This window comes from Camelus dromedarius, chromosome 5, assembly GCF_036321535.1.
Source record: "Camelus dromedarius isolate mCamDro1 chromosome 5, mCamDro1.pat, whole genome shotgun sequence".
Lineage (NCBI taxonomy): Eukaryota > Metazoa > Chordata > Mammalia > Artiodactyla > Camelidae > Camelus > Camelus dromedarius.
Window position 1 is genome coordinate 93,832,992 of NC_087440.1, and position 17,189 is coordinate 93,850,180.

General features: G+C 61.5%; 1 protein-coding gene across 3 annotated transcripts in view; it reads left to right on the forward strand.

The window, feature by feature from the left end:
- MTA1 (metastasis associated 1) overlaps nucleotides 1-17,189 on the forward strand; it is a 33,881-nt gene that overhangs the window by 3,753 nt on the left and 12,939 nt on the right. For all 3 annotated transcript variants that reach the window (XM_064486350.1, XM_064486349.1, XM_064486351.1), the window contains exons 2-6: nucleotides 8,518-8,585; nucleotides 11,655-11,748; nucleotides 14,437-14,487; nucleotides 14,874-15,000; nucleotides 15,071-15,134. In XM_064486350.1, the coding sequence (XP_064342420.1) occupies nucleotides 8,518-8,585; nucleotides 11,655-11,748; nucleotides 14,437-14,487; nucleotides 14,874-15,000; nucleotides 15,071-15,134 (404 nt within the window). The remainder of the gene's footprint in view (nucleotides 1-8,517; nucleotides 8,586-11,654; nucleotides 11,749-14,436; nucleotides 14,488-14,873; nucleotides 15,001-15,070; nucleotides 15,135-17,189) is intronic.

Consider the following 17,189-nt stretch of genomic DNA (forward strand, 5'->3'; position numbering starts at 1 on the left):
CTGTTTATGTCGTTTGTGTTCTGTTCTGTTGGCACAATCGCTCCTTGGGCTTGTTTTGTTTAATTTAAACTTTTGACTGGGTAGCACATCCACACGCGTGAAAATTCCGAGCTTGCGAAGGCCCTGCGGACGGGTGCTGGGGGCCCGTGGTCAGGTGGGGGCGCCAGCGATGTGCCTGGGGCTGAGAGGGGCTGCAGGGCTCTCACCCACCCATGCCAGCCTCCTCCGGGGATGGGGCCCCTCGGGCAGGCCCTCCTGTGGGAGGGAGGCCTGGGGCCAGTGGGCCAGGGCCCTCTTTGGCCTTCCACATTCCTTGGGGAAGAAGACTTGGCTGTTGAGGTCTCGGGTTAGTGAAGAAACAGCTGTGGTTCAGGTTTGTTGGGGTAGATGGTCCAAAGGAACAGGTCCTTCGTGCCCGAAGCCCCTCGGGGCAGGCGGCGCTGTTCTGGACTGTATGCAGGTCCTCGGGGAGCCAGGCACCCCTGTAGTCTGCAGCGGCCTTCTTGGGCATCCGGCTCAGAGCAGGGCATCTGGATGGGTGGACTGGGTTGCTAGACATGCAGGGGCTGGAAGGGCAGCTTGGGTGAGGTTGCCACAGGGCCCCCTCCTCCTGGCTGCCTCTGCTGCCGTTGGGGTGCACGCGCCTGGGTTTCGGGTGGGGTCCTGCAGGTCTCATTGCTCCCACTCCCCAGGGGGAGCCCACCCAGAGGGCTGGGCCCAGGCGCCTCCCTGAGACACCCCAGCCTGCCTTCTTGCAAGAATTTGATATTCTAAAAAAGTGTCCTGTTCCTCTGCCCAGGGTTCTGTCTAGCCCTGGGCCCTCGTGTCTGGGTCCATCCCCCGTACCCCCACCCGTCTGTCTTCAGGGAGCAGGTGGCCTGTGTCTAGTGGCAACGGGGCACAGCCTTCCTGGGCTCGTGAGGGCCCCGCAATGGACAGACGGGGGTGCTGGTGCCTTTTCCACAGCTGCGGGTGTTCTGGGCTGGGGAGGGCTCTGGGTGGCTGCAGCTATCATGTCAGAGTGTGGTTCTGGGGAGGGGGGCGCCTGGCGGCTGGGGCCCTCAGCCTGGTGCCCTGTCCCTTGCATCCCTGCTGTGGGGGATGCCTTGGACGTGTCCTGCCCTCCAGTGTTTCTGGGGCCCCTGCGGCACTAGGTTTCTTGAGGCCTCGTTGGTCCTCGTCAGTGGGACGTGGATTGGAGCTGCACCTTCCCGCAGGAGCACCAGGGCCCTGGTGTCAGTCACTTTCCTGGGCCCTGCGCCCCCTCCCCGGCCCCAGGCCATGCAGTCCTTGATCAGCCTCCCAGTTGATCCTTCTGAGGATGGATCTGCTCCTCTCCCTGCTTAAGAGCGCTTAGCAGCTTCTGTGGGCTTCTGTGGTGAGGCATCAAGTCTGAGCGCCTTAGAAGCCCCGTAATCTGGCCCTGCCCGGTTCCTCAGGGCTGTGCCACGCCCTCCACCCAGCTGGCCCCTCGTAGCCCCCACAAGTGTTACTGCGAGGGGAGCCCAGCTGGGCATAGGGCCTCAGGGTCAAGGCCCAGGTTCCTGTGGGGGACGAGTGTGGTATGTGGGCTGCCGGCCTCAGCCATGAGGCTCTGGGGCAGCACACCCAGCAGGGACCCACCCACCAGCCCTGGAGGCCCGGTGGCTGCTCCCTTTGCAGGTCCGGGCTCGGGGGGCCACCCGGGCTGCACAGGGCCTGTTTGTGGGCATCAGGCAGAGTGGGCGCCTCAGGCCCCCGCAGGGGCAGGCCTCCCCTGAGGCATTGGGGGTGTCACAGGGGGGCACCTCTGAGAGGGCGGCCACACCCCACATGAGGGGGCTGGGGTGGCTGCGGTGGCCACGGTGGATGTGCTCCTGGTGGGTGTTCTGGTGGAAGTGGTGTGAGCTCACAGGCCTGTCCATGAGGGTCAGCGTCAGGACCCGCGTGGGCACCTGCAAGGCCTTCTCTGTGGTCCCTGCATCCAGCAGTTGTGCCCAGAGGGGTGTGGGGGACACCTGCTGCACTTCGGCCCCTTGAGGGAGGCCAGGCCCCATGGTCACTGGCCATTTCCCCTCCAGGCAGGGTCTGGTCTCTGCCCCTGGACCTTTGTGGGGACAATGATATGGGCAGCCCTGGCTGCCTTCCCAGTGCTGTTGCTGTATTCTGGGGGTCCCCTGGGGTCCCTTCACAGCCAGCCCAGTGGGGTGTGTGGGTGGGAGGCCTGGCGGGAGAGATGGAGCCGCCGGGGTGAGGACCGAGGAGGAGGATGCCCACGGGAAGAGGGCCTGGGCTCTGGGCTTGCAGGGGCGCCCAGGTTAGCAAATGAAGGTGCAGGAGGTGGCCATGCAGAGTAAGGGGTCCGGTCTCACTTGGCCTGCCGGCCTGTTTAGGACCACACCAGCACAGCTCTGTCTTTTTGTTGATTTCGCTGTTTAAAGTGGGCCTGGCACAGCCCTGAGGTGCTGTCCGGGGTCCTTGAGCACGGGGGTTTGGGGGTGGGACTGGACGTGCCTCCTGGAGAAAACACATGAGTCAGAGGGGCTTCCTGCTGCCTGGAGTTCTGATGCATCCGCTGAGTTCATTGCTCAGGAACCAACACCGGGTACCAAACATGGTGTTTTTAAACAGAACCACACGTACAGCAAGGTTCTGTATTCATCAGTCGGTGAAAATGTGGACGGAAGTTGGCGGGGCGCTGACCCTTTGTTTCTCTGGTGTGAAGTCTCGGTTCTCCATGATTCAGCGTCGGTGGTGACTTTGGGGAACATGGTCACTGTGACTGACGGGAGTGGCCTGTGTGTGGGTTTTCAAGTGTAAAGTCAGGTTTATCGAGATACACTTTTTATGCATCCTTTTACACGATGGTCCTTTGATTTGGACAAGTGTGCAGAGTTGTGTAGCTGCCACAAATCCTCAGGACGCTTCCCTGTGCCCCAGATGTACCCCACGCCCAGCTCCCTGTGACCACCAATCTGTTCCCATGGCCTCAGATTTCCCTCTCATGGAAGGTTCCAGAAGTGGAACCACACAGGAACTATAGTGCATTCAAGATTTATCCTTTTTGCTTGCTGAACAGGTCCCACTGACGGATGTCCCACAGTTTACTCAGCAGTTGATGGGCCTTTGGTTCTATCTCAGTCCCGCTGGGCTGCTGTAGCAAGACAGCACAGGCTGGGTGGCTCATGAACGCCGGACATTTATTTCTCACAGTTCTGGAGACCGCAGGCCCCAGGCCAAGGATCCAACAGATTCCAGGTCTGGTGAGAGCCCGCCTCCGGGGCCGGGGAGCCCTGCGAGGTCTCTTTTATCAGAGCAGCAACCCCACTCGTGGGGACTCCACCTCCCAAGAGCCCCGCCTCCAGGTACCGTCACCTAGTGGGTGGGATCTCGCCTCGGATTTTGGGAGGACACAGCTGTTTGAACAGGGATGTTTCCTGTTTTTGATGGCTGAGTGGAGCTGCTGTAAACACCTGTGCTCAGGTTTCTGTGCGGACAGATATTCCTGTTTCTCGTGGGTAAACGCGCCTGGGAGTGGGGCTGCCTGGTTGAGCTGCACATGCTCAGCCCCACGGTCCCCCAGGGCGTCTGTACCTGCAGCGTTGAGCATTCCGGTTCCTCCACAGCCTGATCAGCACTCCGCCTCTTCAGGTTTGGGTTTGCACAGGATTCTGGCAGGTGTGCTGGACATCTCACCAGAGTTCCCGTTGCGTTTCCCTGTGGACCGGTGATTCTGAGCATCTCTCAGTGTGTTTGTGTCCACGTGTCTTTGGCCAAGTGTCTGCACAGGTCTTTTGCCCGGTTTTAAAGTTGGAGAGAAGCTTGCTGCTGAGTTGTGAGAGCTTGTTGTATCCTGGATTTCAGTCCTTCACCAGAGATGTATTTTGTAAATCTTTCTCTCTTACAATTTGTCTGTTTTGTGTGTGAATTCTGCCTGTTGTGCAGTCACAAGATTTTCTCCTCTCTTCCCATAGAGGCTTTACCTTTAAGTCTGTGACTCATTGTCGCTAACTTTTGGGTAAAGATTGGGCTGCTGCACGTGAGTGTCCACCTGCTCCGTCTCCACCTGTTACTCAGACTCTCTCCCTGCTTCAAGTCCTGGCCTCTTTGTCACAGCCACCTCCATGTCTTTGTGGTTCCGTTTGTTTCTCGTTCTTTTCCATTGATCTTCAAGCTACACTTTTGCCGATGTGCTGTCCTGATTATGGTAACTTTATGGTAAATCTTTGATCAGGCGTGTAAATCCTCTGTTTCCTTTTTCCAAACTGTGTAGCTTGTTCTGGTATCTCGGATTTCCTGTGTAAAGTTTAGAATTGACTTACTGGTTTATACAGGAAAAAAAATGGTGGAATTTTGGTTGGGATTATGCTGAAACTACGATGTAGATCAGTTAGGGGAGAGCTGGCATCTGAGTCCTGCAGGGCTGGGAGGCTCAGCCCACTGCCTGCTTTTGTATGACTCATGAGCTAAGAATGGGTCTTACATTTTTAAATGGTTGAGGGAAAGAAATTGAAAGAAGAATGCTTTAGGACACACAGAAATTCCGTGGAATTCAAATCTCAGTGCCCATAAATAAAGTTTTGTTGGCGCAGCTGAGCCCCTGCACTCCCGTGTGTCCTCTGGCTGCTTCGAGGCCACAGCAGTGAGAGCATCTGCTCCCCCACTCACCTGTGGCACCCCACTGGGAGTCGCACCCACAAGTCATGGCTCACCGAGCTTCAGTGCCACGTTTGTGGGTGGCCCTGTTGCAGGAGCCAGCAGAGAGCCTGGGCTCTGACTCTTCCACGGCAACACTGCTGTGCTAAAGGGACACGGCATGTGTGACCCGACCTCAGCATGGGAATCGGAGACTGGGAGAATTTTAAATGGAGAATCTCGCACTGCTGAACTTCTTCACAGAAATAAGTGGAGCTGAGACGGCGACCAGCATGTCCAAGTAAGCAGCTCATTTATCAGCCCAGCGGAGAAGGCCGTTCACTGACAGCGGTGGTGCTGCCGCAGCCACGGCTGAGCACTTGCTCCGCACAAGCAGCCCTGGGCCGGGGGTGGGGGCCGGGGGCCACGCGGGTCCCCTCTGCTCTCCATGGCAGCAGCTCCCGGGCACGGGCCTCTGTGAGGGCCTGCGTGGCCTGGGCACGTCCGAGGATGTTTTCAGAGAAGCTGGGAAGATGCTGGCTTAGTGCAAACTGAAGTGGGATCTACTAAGATGCTGTGGTGGTTACTGTGACCAGTCAGCCTGGCAGAGCACGGGGTGGCCCGGAGGGCTGGGGGGATGTGGTTTCTGGGTGTCTGGGCGGGTGTTTGGGGAGCCCGAGGAAAGGGGACCCCGCTCCCCAGCCCAGCAGTGTCCAGCCTGTAGCCTGAGTGGGGCAGAGGTGGGCAGACTTCCTGCGCTCTGTCCTCGGGCCAGTGGACTCCGGGACTTCACCAGCTGCCCTGGGTCTCAGGCCTTCAGACCCAGACGGAGTCACAGCCCCAGCTGTCCTGTCCCCAGTTTGTGGACAGCAGGGCTTGCAGCCTCTCAGCCCCTGTGCACGCGTGAGCCGGTTCTTGTGATGAACCGACACGTGCACACACACACGTGTACCGCATGCACACGCACACACTCGTCTCCTGTTGGTTCTGTTTCTCTGGGGAACCCTGGCCAGTAGCAGCCGTGCTACAGATGCTGGTAATAAAGTGTGTGGAGCAGAGAAGGGCTTGGTTGGACACCTTGATGGAGCTTTTTGAAACCTAAGGTGCTTAAAGCCCAGAGTTACTCATTCTGTTGCTTGTCAGCAGGTGCTTTGTGCAAAATATTTGAATCTCATGCCTCATTGAACCTGTTGTGTCAACAGGGAGCTTCATGTGACCTCGTGGACTTAACTCCCATCAGTTCTGTGAATTTTTATCAGAAATAGAAGCTGAACATTTTGACTTGCCCTGCTGTGCAGCAGCCTGAGGGTGTAGCACTGGTTACATTTTACTGCAGTTTCTTAAACTCAAGGCAGAAATTGAAGATTTTCAGCGTGAGAGGAACCTCTTTAACCGCCGTCAAGCACTGAATGCTTTTGGAAGTTAGCTTTTGCCACATGCTTGCTGATGGCCTTTTGTGAGTTCGTCTGAAAATTATGTGGAGTGGCACTCAATGCAGAACTTGCACTGTGCTAAGGTCGTTTCAGTGACGCCTAACGTCGTTTGAATCACAGACTGCTTTATACAGTTTCCTTACTGTCGAAAGTTAAAACGAGAAACAGGATCTCTGATCAAACCCAGACTTGAGCAGTGGGCGTGTTCTCTGAGCTTGCAAAAAAGTCGATGGAAATGTATTATATTAGTACCTACGTAGTATTTCTGGTGGAGCCTCTTGTCCTGCAAAGCAGACAGTATTTACCATGTGACCCTTTACCAAGAAAGGTTGCCAGTCTGCGTTTTAAACCATGATGCCTTATACGTTACCGTTAATTTAGATGTTGATTTTTGTCATCAGTGTTTTGTAGTTTTCAGCATATAAGTCTTTGCACAGAACTTCGGGTCTTTAAATGGTTAAATTGATACTTACGTGCTCACTGGTTCTTGGATCCACTGTAAACAGTGCCTTTAATACGCGTCTTTGGTATCCTGTGAGCTTGCTGAACCCTCACCCACCAGCTTTGATAGCGGTTTTGTAGACTCTGCCCTGTCTGCAGTTAGGAGGCTTCGTCACCTCCTTTCCGGCCTGTGTGCCCCTCATTTGCTCACTCTTCCGTTGCGCTGAGCAGCGGCAGGTTCATCACAGTGGCAGGGCCCGTGGCGGGGGAGACCGCCCTGCCGCGTGCTTCCCCGCTGGCAGGTTTGCCTCGGAGTTCTTGTCGGCAGTTTGTCGGTTTTGTCAGCTCCTTCTCTGGAGGGGCCGCGTGGTTTTTCTTCTCGTCCTGTCGATGTGATTCCGACGTGTCCCCAGACGACCCCCCGTGGTCGAGGAGTGTCACCCCTTCCCCGCGGCCTCCTTCTGTCCGCGCAGGCTGCACACCCGAGCGGGAGAGGCGTCGCCCGCGGGCTCCGGGCTGTCCCTCCCCTGCCGCGCGGGCGCCCGGTCTCCCCTCGCTGTCGGGGAGGGTTCACCCGGGGAGCCATCTGGGCCGGGGTGGGCTGGGGGCCTTTCTTTCTCTCTTTTTTGGGAGGTTTTTACCTCCAGTTCAGTCTCCTTTGTCCACGTCGGGGTCGGGGCCGGGGTCAGGGTGCCGGTCCCACCGAGTGAGCTTCGGTGCCTTGTGTCTATGGGACAGTCGGCCCATCCGAACAAGAGGGCGGTCCAGCCCCGCCCGCCCCTTCCCTGGTCCTGTGGCCCCCGGGCCCGGCCCCTCGCCTCCCCTCCCCCAGGCCGCCTGGGCCTCGTCGCATTTGCTCTTGCCCCTTCCTGCCTTCGTTCCTGCCTTCCTTCGTCTGCTGAAGCGTGGTTCCCAGGCGCCGCGGGGCTCCGTGCTGGGGCAGACGGAGGCCGTTGTGTACCTGCCCGCCCCCCGCCCTCCTGCCTCGCTGTCTGCCCCTACCTGCGGGGAATCCTGGCACGTGTGAGCAGTTACTCCGTGTTTAACGTGCTCTTCATCGTTTCTTGGAAAGAAAGCCTGCTGTTTGATTTGAGACCTTTTTCCTAAAAACTGCTTTGTTGGGGTAGAACCTGCCTGCAGTGCTCCCACTGGTGGGGGCGAGCAGCTCAGTGACTGTTCTCACGGCCGCCCACCGCCACCAGGTCAGCACCGCGCACCCTGCTCCTGAGACCACTCGGGAGCCGCCGCCCCTCGGGGTCACACCTTGTCGCCGTCTGGCTCTGTCTGCGGCACCTGGGCAGGCTCCAGCTAAGGCTACCTCCCAGCCAGCCGGCTCCAGCAGGGCCACCTGGGCGCAAGGGGCCGGCCCCAGGGCTGCTGATGGGGACCGTGGGCTGCGGCTAGGCTGACAGATGGGTGGCCGCATGGTTGTCCCAGCTCTCCAGGGCGAGCCCCCCAGCCTCCCACTCTGGGCCTCCCTTGGGGGCTCTGGGGAGAGAGCACATGTGGTTCTTCTGTGTGGGGACTTTGTGCTGACCCGGGGACCCCATTGCCCTGCACACCTGGACACCCCGGGCAGCCCTGGCCTCCAGTCTCCGTCTTTGCCTGGGGTTTGCGGGGGCCTGGCAGCACCCTGGGGACCTCACTGCCCTGGGCTCCCCGGGCAGCCCTGGTCCCCAGTCTCCGTCTTTGTCTGGGGGTGCAGGGGCCTGGCAGCACCCATGCCCTCGTGGTCTCTGGGGCTGGCGGTGGCAGTGCCTGTGAATGTCCTTCCTGCCCTGGCTGTATAGCTCTTGGGGCCCACCCTCTGGGCCAGCAGCGGCCCCGGGAAGGTGTCCCTTGGGTGGGGAGGGCTGTAGGCCGCCACCTGGCACTGTAGAAGTGCTCCTGTTACATCGCCTCCCACCCGGGATGGCGGGTGGCTTCACCACCTCTCGCCCATCCCCACCCCACCATCCCTGCCCCCACCCCACGAGCGGGGCAGCAGGCTCCCTGCCTCCAGCTGACTCTCTCTCTGTACTGTTTGCAGACTACGTCTACTTCGAGAACTCTTCCAGCAACCCTTACCTGATCCGGAGAATCGAAGAGCTCAACAAGGTGCGTGCGGCCCCCTCCCTGCTGAGGGTGCCCTTTGACCGCGAGCTGGGCGCCTGAGGCCTCAGCCCTGCTGCCGTGTGCTCAGACTTAGCGGCTCCCATCCCAGGAGCATCTCTTTGGAACCGTCCCCTTTTCGAAAAGCCCTTTGTGAGGCTCCTGGGTGGTCTCACCCTTGTGAGAGGGCGAGATGTTCGGAGAGGGTCCCCCACGGGGTCTGCACAGCTGGGGGCTCCGGGCCCGCCTCCTTCCTGCCTGCTCACGCCAACCTCGCTTCCCCCTCACTCCGCATCTGTGGCGCGTCCTTGGCAGGCACTTGTCCGTGGACTGGGGAACAGGGTTGTGCCCTGACTGAGGCTGCCTGGGCCTAGGGCTGTGGTGGGAGGGGGCTCACGGGTTCAGGACAGCCTCTTTGGTCGCAGGAATGGGCGGTTCCTCTTCAGATGGGGCCAGCCCAGAGGGTGAGCGGCCCTCCCTGCCTGCTGCTGGCCTCCAGGTGGAGGTGCTCGCCGGGGGAGAGGGCAGCCGCAAGGAGACAGTGTGGCCTGATCCTTGGGACCAGCATGGTGTGCTGATCCCCCAGAGATCAGACTCAGCTGCAGCTGCATCCTGACTCCTGGCCAGGCTCTCCAGGAGCAGGAGAGTGGTGGGGGGGTGGTGCCTGTGTCCCGAGGCCCCGGCCCCAGCCTGAGGATGTGGGGCTGGTTGGCGGAACCTGGTGCTCCCGGAAGGCCTGGAGCCAGGTTTGGAGGCAGCAGGGCTGGGGGCAGCGGCCGGGACCTCCTGTGTGGCCCTGGGAACTGGGAACTGGGAACGCTGCTGGGAACTGAACCCTGCCTGGTGCCTCTCCAGGGCCCTGCTCACAGTCTGCTCGACCGAGAGTGGGGAGGGGGTAGCGTGCCCTGGCTAGAATGGGGCAGGCGGTCACCCACCTACATGTGTCGGCTCAGGGCCCGGTCTCTGCTGTGGGGTTGTGCTGGCAGGTGGGCCGTGGTGGCTGGTGGTCTCAGGACACAGGGTGGTGTCCTGAGGGCGGCCATGGTGCCCTTGTTCTGGCCATGACACAGAGGGAGAACTGAGGGAGCGCAGTCAAGGGGAGCGGGTCGGCAAAGGAGTGGGACACCCCAGTTTCTGTCCCTTTCCTCTCAGTGCAGACGGTTCTGTGCGTGAAGGTGTCTGCGGGGCTTGCGTGGGCATTGGCTCCTCTTCCTGTGAAGCTGGGTGGGTCTATCACCTCGAGACCCTTCCCCAGGACCCTGGGCTTTCTGCAGAGGGACCGTCCAGCTTCTCCGTGGAACTGGGATTCCATACATGTTGCGTTTGCGCTGTTTCCGTGGGAAGTTAGGTGTTTACACTACTGGAGAAAGTTGCCATTTAGAAAGAACAGGAGAAGGCAGGCTGGGGTGTGAGAGTTGAGGGAGGGACTGGGGGAAGCGTGCAGGGTGGGGAGGAGGGAAGGCCCTCGAGTCCTGCTGGCCCAGTGTGCGGGTGACCCCTCAGCCCTGGTCAGAGCCCCCACCCGGCCCCGTGTGCTCTGGCCACTGGCCAGGCAGGAGAGGCCCAGAATGGACCTGAGGGGTTGGGGAGCTCCGAGAAGCCTCTGTGGCCGGGAAGGGCCCTGTGGAATTAGATGCCAAATTTTGGAAAGTCAGGTTTGGGATATGGGGTCCGGGAATATCAGAAAAGTGCAGCAGGGGAAGGCAGCCCCAGAGGCATCTCCCGGCGCACACCCAGGTTGTCCAGCTGGGCGGTCCGATGGGGGCCCGAGGACCCCACTCAGAGAGCTGGCCCCAGCCTTGTGGTGGTGCCGTGGGTGGGCCTCCGTCTGGCCTGAGCCGGGCCCGCGTGGGTGAGGCTGCACAGAGCAGAGAACAAGCCGGAAAGACAGGCCAGGCCCCAGCCTGTTCACAGCGCAGACGGAGCCCTGAGGACGCGAGGCTGCTGCGTGACTGGTCCTCGTGGTCGCCGCCGTAGACTGTCCCGGCTGCTCTGTGTCCTGTCGCGGGGCTGGGTCCTCCTGCTGTGTCCCCGTCTCTCTGAGCACAGCGCGCGGTCTCCAGAGCCGTTTCTGGGAGGCACCTTTTGGGCTGGGATTCCCAGCTGGGGCGAAAGTCTAACTGCCCTTGAACGCTGGAGCCGGTGACGAGTCTGTAACAGCCATTCTGACCAGCCGTGCTCCTAACAGTCTGGTCTGTGTCCTGGATTCTTCCCAGGCGCTAGGAGACGCAGGCCCTCTTGCAGTCACTCATTTTGATGCTCAGTGAGAGAATAAAGTTCGTTTCAGTTACTTCCTTCTTCTGGAAGAATTCTTCATTCTCTTTCTGCTCCTGCGCGACCTGCAGCGAGGAGGGCGGTCGGCAGGCAGCCCTCTGCGGCGTTCGTGGTGAACACACAAAGCAGCAGAGTTGATGATGCTTTTAATTTCTGCTCAAGGGGCATGAGAAACCCCTAAGACTTTTTCTTGAAGGACTCCTGGTCTAGTGGAATTCAGTAGCTAGAGTTAAATAATACTTTTCTTAAACCACAAGATGATTTTATTTGATGTTATAAATGCTACTAAATTCTGCAAAGGTTAGCGCCGTGGTGCGATCCTCGCGTTGTCACTAAAACCATGCAAACTCCCATCCGTTAGAAGGGGCGTGTTCTCCCTGAGGGGTGGCTGCCCAGGGCTTCCTCTCTCTCTGTGTTTGCTGAACTCTTCCAAGCCTCTGGAGTCGCCTCTGGACATCAGGTGGCAGCTGTCGTGGAGGTCGGTGTCCTTCCTGAGGCCGAGCCCCTCCGGGCCGCCCCTCTGTCCCGGTCTTGCCTGGCGCCCGGGCTTTGCTCGTGGGGGTGCAGGGCCAGCGGTCCCTGTCCTGGACCATGGCCGTGGCGCCCAGAGGGAGGGCGGGTCCCCAGGTGGAGCGGACCCGCTGTGCTTCCTGGTGGTCGGGCTCCGCCGGGCGTCCACGGGTTGGGGAGAGTGGGAGAGACTGGCTCTAGGTCCCTGGGCCGGGGGCGCTGCTGCCCTGCTCACAGGGCCTGAGGCCCCTGCGGGGGCGTGTGTGCTCAGACCCTGCCTTGCCGTTGCAGACGGCCAGCGGGAACGTGGAGGCCAAGGTGGTGTGCTTCTACCGGAGGCGCGACATCTCCAGCACGCTCATCGCCCTGGCCGACAAGCACGCCAGTGAGTCTCCCTGCCGCCCCTGCCCCCTGCCCCCCTGCTCCCCCCCACCCCTCCTTGGGTGGCTGCCTGCCCCTGGGCTCCGGGTTGGTGTAGACGCCCACCGGGCTGGGGCTCCTGAGGTGTGTGCATGCCTCCCGGGCCTCCCTCCCTTCTCTGAAGTCACCCCGGCTGTGCTTGTCGTAGGTGGGGCTGGTGTCATTCACCTGAGTTTTTCCTAAGAGTAATTTGGGGACTCTTTTCAATCTGGTTGGACCACTCCTTGGAGGGTGCACGGAGGGTGTGCCCAGGGCGGAGGGGCGAGGCTGCTGCTGCTCCAGCCGAGGACAGGCCCTTGCGCCATGCAGGGTGGACATGGGATGTGAGGCTGGTCCTTTGCCAGCCTTGTCTGGCCTCCTGGTAGAATGGGCTCCCAGGTGAGGCCCTCCTGAGGGCTGTGGTCATGGGGCAGCTGTGGGCCAAGTCTGTCCTGTGGTTTCATCCCACCTCTGGGTTTTGGCCTGTGTGCCCTTTGTGTGTCCCTTTTAATCAGTGGCATCCCTGTGGTGCACGTGGCTCCGTGTCCAGTGGTGGACCAGACAGCTGTGCCCGGAGGGGCAGCGTCAGGCATGGGACACGGTGTCCTGTCAGTCTCCCCCATACAGCCTGTGCATAGCACCCCTGCACTCTGGCCTCTGGGTGCCAAGGAAAAGAGCTGGGTCTTGGGGGTACATGGTTCCCTGCTGCCAGGATGCTGATGGGGGCCTCGAGGGGGGCTGCTGGGCCATGTGGCCCAGGGCGGCCAGTGTCTTGGGGGTGTTGATGACCGAGGATCGCCTCACCTATGTCCCCTGCCCCATGCGGGGCGGCTGCAGCCCCCACCCACAGCCCAGGCTTGCCTGCTGCCAGGCTCTGGGTAAGCTCGGCCGGCGCCAGGCCCCGAGACCCACCCATTGAGGAGCAGGTTCTTCTGAAGTGCTGGAGCTGGCGGGCGGGCAGAGGCCCTGAGGTGCCGGCAGGGTTCCGCACACGGAAAGTTCCCCACTGTGGACTAAAGGCCAGGCTGCAGGGAACGAGTGTCGTGCACACGGGGTCTGCCACCCTGCAAGGCTACAGCTCGCCCCGTCCCAGTGCGCGACTCCGTCCGTGTCCTCCGGAGTCTCCTGTCTGTACCCGCAGCGATCTCTGTAGGAGCCACGTTCTGTGGGGGCTGTCTCTGCTGGTGTGTTCATCTGTGGGCTCCCGCAGCCAGGGCAAGGCTGGTCCAGCCTGCTGTCCGGGGCCTAGGCCAGCGTCAGAGCACAGGTGTGAGGACGGTCTGGGGCCCTTCCAGCAGGAGGGATGGAGGCCCAGGGGAGCACACTGCACGGTCAGATCAGCTGCTGGTTTTTCTGCACCTGGGGTCCTGCCCTGCCAAGGTGTCCAGCCCCTAGAGTAGACCAGATGCCCTGAGGCCACACGAACCAGCCCCCCACCGCCACTGCCCAAAGCAGCGAGGCCCTTACTGGGGTCTCCAGACCCCAGTGCACTTGGCCATGGCCTCTGCCTCCAGGTGCCCCCTGCCCGACAGAGCCATCCTGAGAGCAAGGTGTTGCCCAGGCAGAGCGAGCACAGGTGACAGGCCCTCCCTGGAAGCCCTAAGTGGGCTGGGCTGGCTCGGGCGGGAGTGCAGAGTCTGCCTCTGCCTTGCGGGGAGGCCCCCAGCTCTGAGCCCAGGGCCATGGCACAGTGGATCCCAGAGGGAGGGCTTTCTGGAGGCCAGGTGCTGGGAACTGGGCTCTCCTGGTCTTCTGGGGGCTGACGGCCCAGCATGACTGCCTGGCCCCAGTTTCCAGTCGTGCTGCTGGGGCCGGTGGTGCCGTCACAGGACGAGCGTGGGCTGGCGTGAGGACACTGGTGACGTCCTCGGGCATGGTGCAGTGAGGTCCCCAGCAGTGGGCAGGGAGGTGACACGCCCAGCGGTCTGGATGCTCAAGTGCCTGTGGCCCACCGCCCAGAGCAGACACAGAGCTGCCTCCCTTCCCCGACTCCCCAGGCCCCTCACCCTGGCCCTAGTGTGGGCTGCAGGCTTGCCCAGTGGCACCAGGACTCCCGGCAGCCACCACCAGGGAGCAGCAGAGGGCCGCGGGCCGCGTGGTGGCTGGAACCAGAGGGGTGGGGCTTGCGTGGGGCCAGCACTCCAGGCCCTCACCTTTGGGACCTGGGCTACGGGATGGGGTTTCGCTTTGGGGCTGGCTTCCCCCAACAGCCCTGCACGTGAGTTTTGAGTCTCAGGCTTTCCCTGCGGACATCAGTGTCGCAACCCCTGGAGGTGTGGCCAAGGCCCCCAGGGTGCCATCCTCAGGCAGGAAGTGCACACTGCAGACCTGGTCTAGGGACCCCCCTTCCCCCATTTCTGAGGAGGATCTGGCTTCCTCCCAGCCTTGGGGCACCAGGTGTGTGCTGCGTGCAGGGAGGCAGGGCCTCGCAGCCCAGGCTTGCTTGGGGTTCTGTCCGGAGAGTCTTGGGCCTCATGGGCTGGGTTGGGCCGGGGCCCGAGGTCGGCAGGGCGGGATGTCCAGAGGCCCAGGTGTTCTCCGGCTTCAGCTGGGTGGTCTCCCCCCGCTCTGGGAGGCCTGCCTCACAGCTCTCGGTCCAGGCCGGGCAGGGAGTAAGCAGCATGGTGTGCTCTGTCGCTCACCACAGTCTGGGCGCTGTCTGTCTGTCACACAGCCCTGTCAGTCTGCTATAAACCGGGACCGGGGGCCGACAACGGCGAGGAAGGTAAGAGCCGCCCTCTGCTGGAGGGGCCTGGTGTACGGCGCCAGGTGGGGTGTGTGCCGCTGCCTGCATGCTGGGCCCGCTGGCGCGGGGAACTGTGGGCAGAGCGTGCGGTGGCCTTGGGCACCGGGCGTGCAGCACTGCCTTCTGGCTCTCCCTCCTTCCTCTCGCCTGCTCTTCCAGGCCAGCACAGTGCTGTCCTTATTCAGGGGCCCTGGGACTTAGGGATGCTCAGCGTTGGGGTGGCTGGGCTGGGACGGGCACATTGGCACCAGCATGTGTGCCGGGTCCCACAGGGGGAGGGGCCGTGCAGCCGGCTGGGGAGCCTTTGTCTGGTGGCCCGAGTGTGGGACTTCAGGACCGGCTCATAGGAGCTGTTTGCCCTTCAGGAGAAATAGAGGAGGAAATGGAGAACCCGGAAATGGTCGACTTGCCCGAGAAGCTCAAGCACCAGCTGAGGCATCGGGAGCTGTTCCTCTCGAGACAGCTGGAGTCGCTGCCCGCCACCCACATCAGGTACCCAGAGCCCAGGGCAGGCGTGAGGGGTCTGCCCGCCGCCTCTGACGCACCTGTCCTTTTCTTGCAGAGGGAAATGCAGCGTCACTTTGCTGAACGAGACCGAGTCACTCAAGTCCTACCTGGAGCGGGAGGTGAGGCGGGCCCTAGCATCGCAGCGGGCGGAGGCAGGAGCTGGGTCCTGGCCTCTGTGGGTCTGAGCAGGGGCGTCTGCTCTCACCTCACTCTGCGCTCAGGCGCACCCCAGCCCGTGCCCTGTGCAGCCCGCACTCCTCACGCCTCCAGGGTGAGGGCCCACAGCGGGTATGGTGGCTCCTGGGGCTCTGTTTCCTCCCCCGGGGGTCCAGGAGGGGCACGGCTTGTCCTGGGGGGAGTGACAAGGACCACCGTGGCCACCATCAAGGCTCTCCCAGCGGGCGTGTGGTCGAACAGCAGTCCAGGCCACCTCCTCAAGTCCTCAGTGTGTCCACCCAGAACCATGCTGGCCACTCGACCAGAGGGTTTCTAAGTTGATAAAATCAGAGATGTCAGTCGTGCCAGGGGCTTGGGGCCACGGGGCCGAGCTTGTCCCCTAGGCAAGGACGGGAGAGGAGCCTCTCAGTCCCAGCCTGTGGTGACACCCAGGGCTGGTGGTTCTTTTTGTGGGCTGCCCGCCCAGCGCCCCTCTCCCGAGCTGTGACAACCAAAAACGTCTCCAGATGATGTGTGTGTCCTGGGAGTGTCACCCTGTTCTGAGACTCTGGCAGGTGGCCTGTGGGGTGGCAGGGTCACATGCTCTGAGGTCCTGAGCAGCTGGGCATATGCATTACCAAGGGGGACAGGTCGCAGCACAAGGGGACTCCTGGGGTCAGATAGGGCGTGGTCATGGGGCCAGGGTCCCCTCCCTGTGTGTCCCCGTGCACTGAGGGCTCCGAGGGGACATGCCTGCAGCTGCTCCTCAACTCCACAAAGGAGTCTTACCACCTGTAGGTGGGACTTGTTCTCAACCACAGCCCCCTGTCCCTGGGCAGAGCCCGCTCGTCCCAGGGGCCCAGCAGGGTGAGGGGGCAGGCTGGACGTGGACGCAGCAGTGCAGGGAGGGCAGCCGTTGCTGAGGTCTCACCGAGGCTGGACTCAGAGTCGAGAGCTGGAGTCAGCCCTGGGGAGCCAGCAGGGCACCCCAGGGCCCAGGGGAGCAGCTGGGCAGGGGTGGGGGCCGTGACCTCCAGGCTTGTTTCCACTGGGAGTAGGGTGCTGTCTGCAGTTTAGAAAAACCCCTGAGTGACAGCCACATAGAGGAAGTGACATGGAGGGATGTCTATGAACAGAAAGGTCAGCTGTGAACTGGTTTCTCTCCAGCAAGTGTGCGGGCCACAGCGTGGGCCTCGGGCCACACTCGGGGACCTGTGTGTGTCTCCAGGGTGCACACGTTGAGACGTTTTTAGCTTGTCTCCTCTCAGCTGTCTAGGAAGCTAATCGCCCTTACACAGCGAGAAAACCCCTCCTGGGTCTGAGCGGCCCCAGGCGAGAACTGACTGTTCGCAGGTGGTCCCCAGGCACAGCTGCAGCCCACACGGGACGCGGGCACGGGCGCCACCCACTGGCCGCCTGGGGAGTGCAGGAAGCTCCTTGGGGTGGGCACTGAGGAGGCAGGTTTGAAGGAGCAGAGGAGGGTGGGGCAAGGGCCGCGGGCACCTGCCAGGGAGTCAAGGAGGGTGAAGCGGGGACGCGGGCGCTGTGACCCCAAAGTGCGCAAGGCGAGACCCCCTGGAAGGCCTGGGTCGGCGGGCTGGCTCAAAAACAGTTCAAACTGGCGGAAGGCAGTTTCCAGGAAACACGACTGAGCATGTGGGACTCGGGTGCGGGGCGGCAAAGGCCAGGAAGGCCGACTGAGCAGATTCCAGCCAGGACGGCCTGGGAGCTGGCGGGTCGGTGCAGACAGGCGTGGAGGCAGAGGCAGCCACTTGGCTGACAGCTCAGGGCATCGAGTCCAGAACATTTTGTACCCTTGTGTACGTCGCCTGTGACAACCACGCGAAAACTGCACCGTCTCCTCCAAGGACATGCCCAGAATCTGTTGGCTTTGTCCCTAGATGCCTTAGGGTTTTTGTCGCTATTAAACGCTTTTATAAACTAAATTTTCAAACTGTTGCTGCTGCCGGGAGGGCTGTGAGCGGGGTGTTGTCTCCACGGCGCTGCCCTCTGGAGGG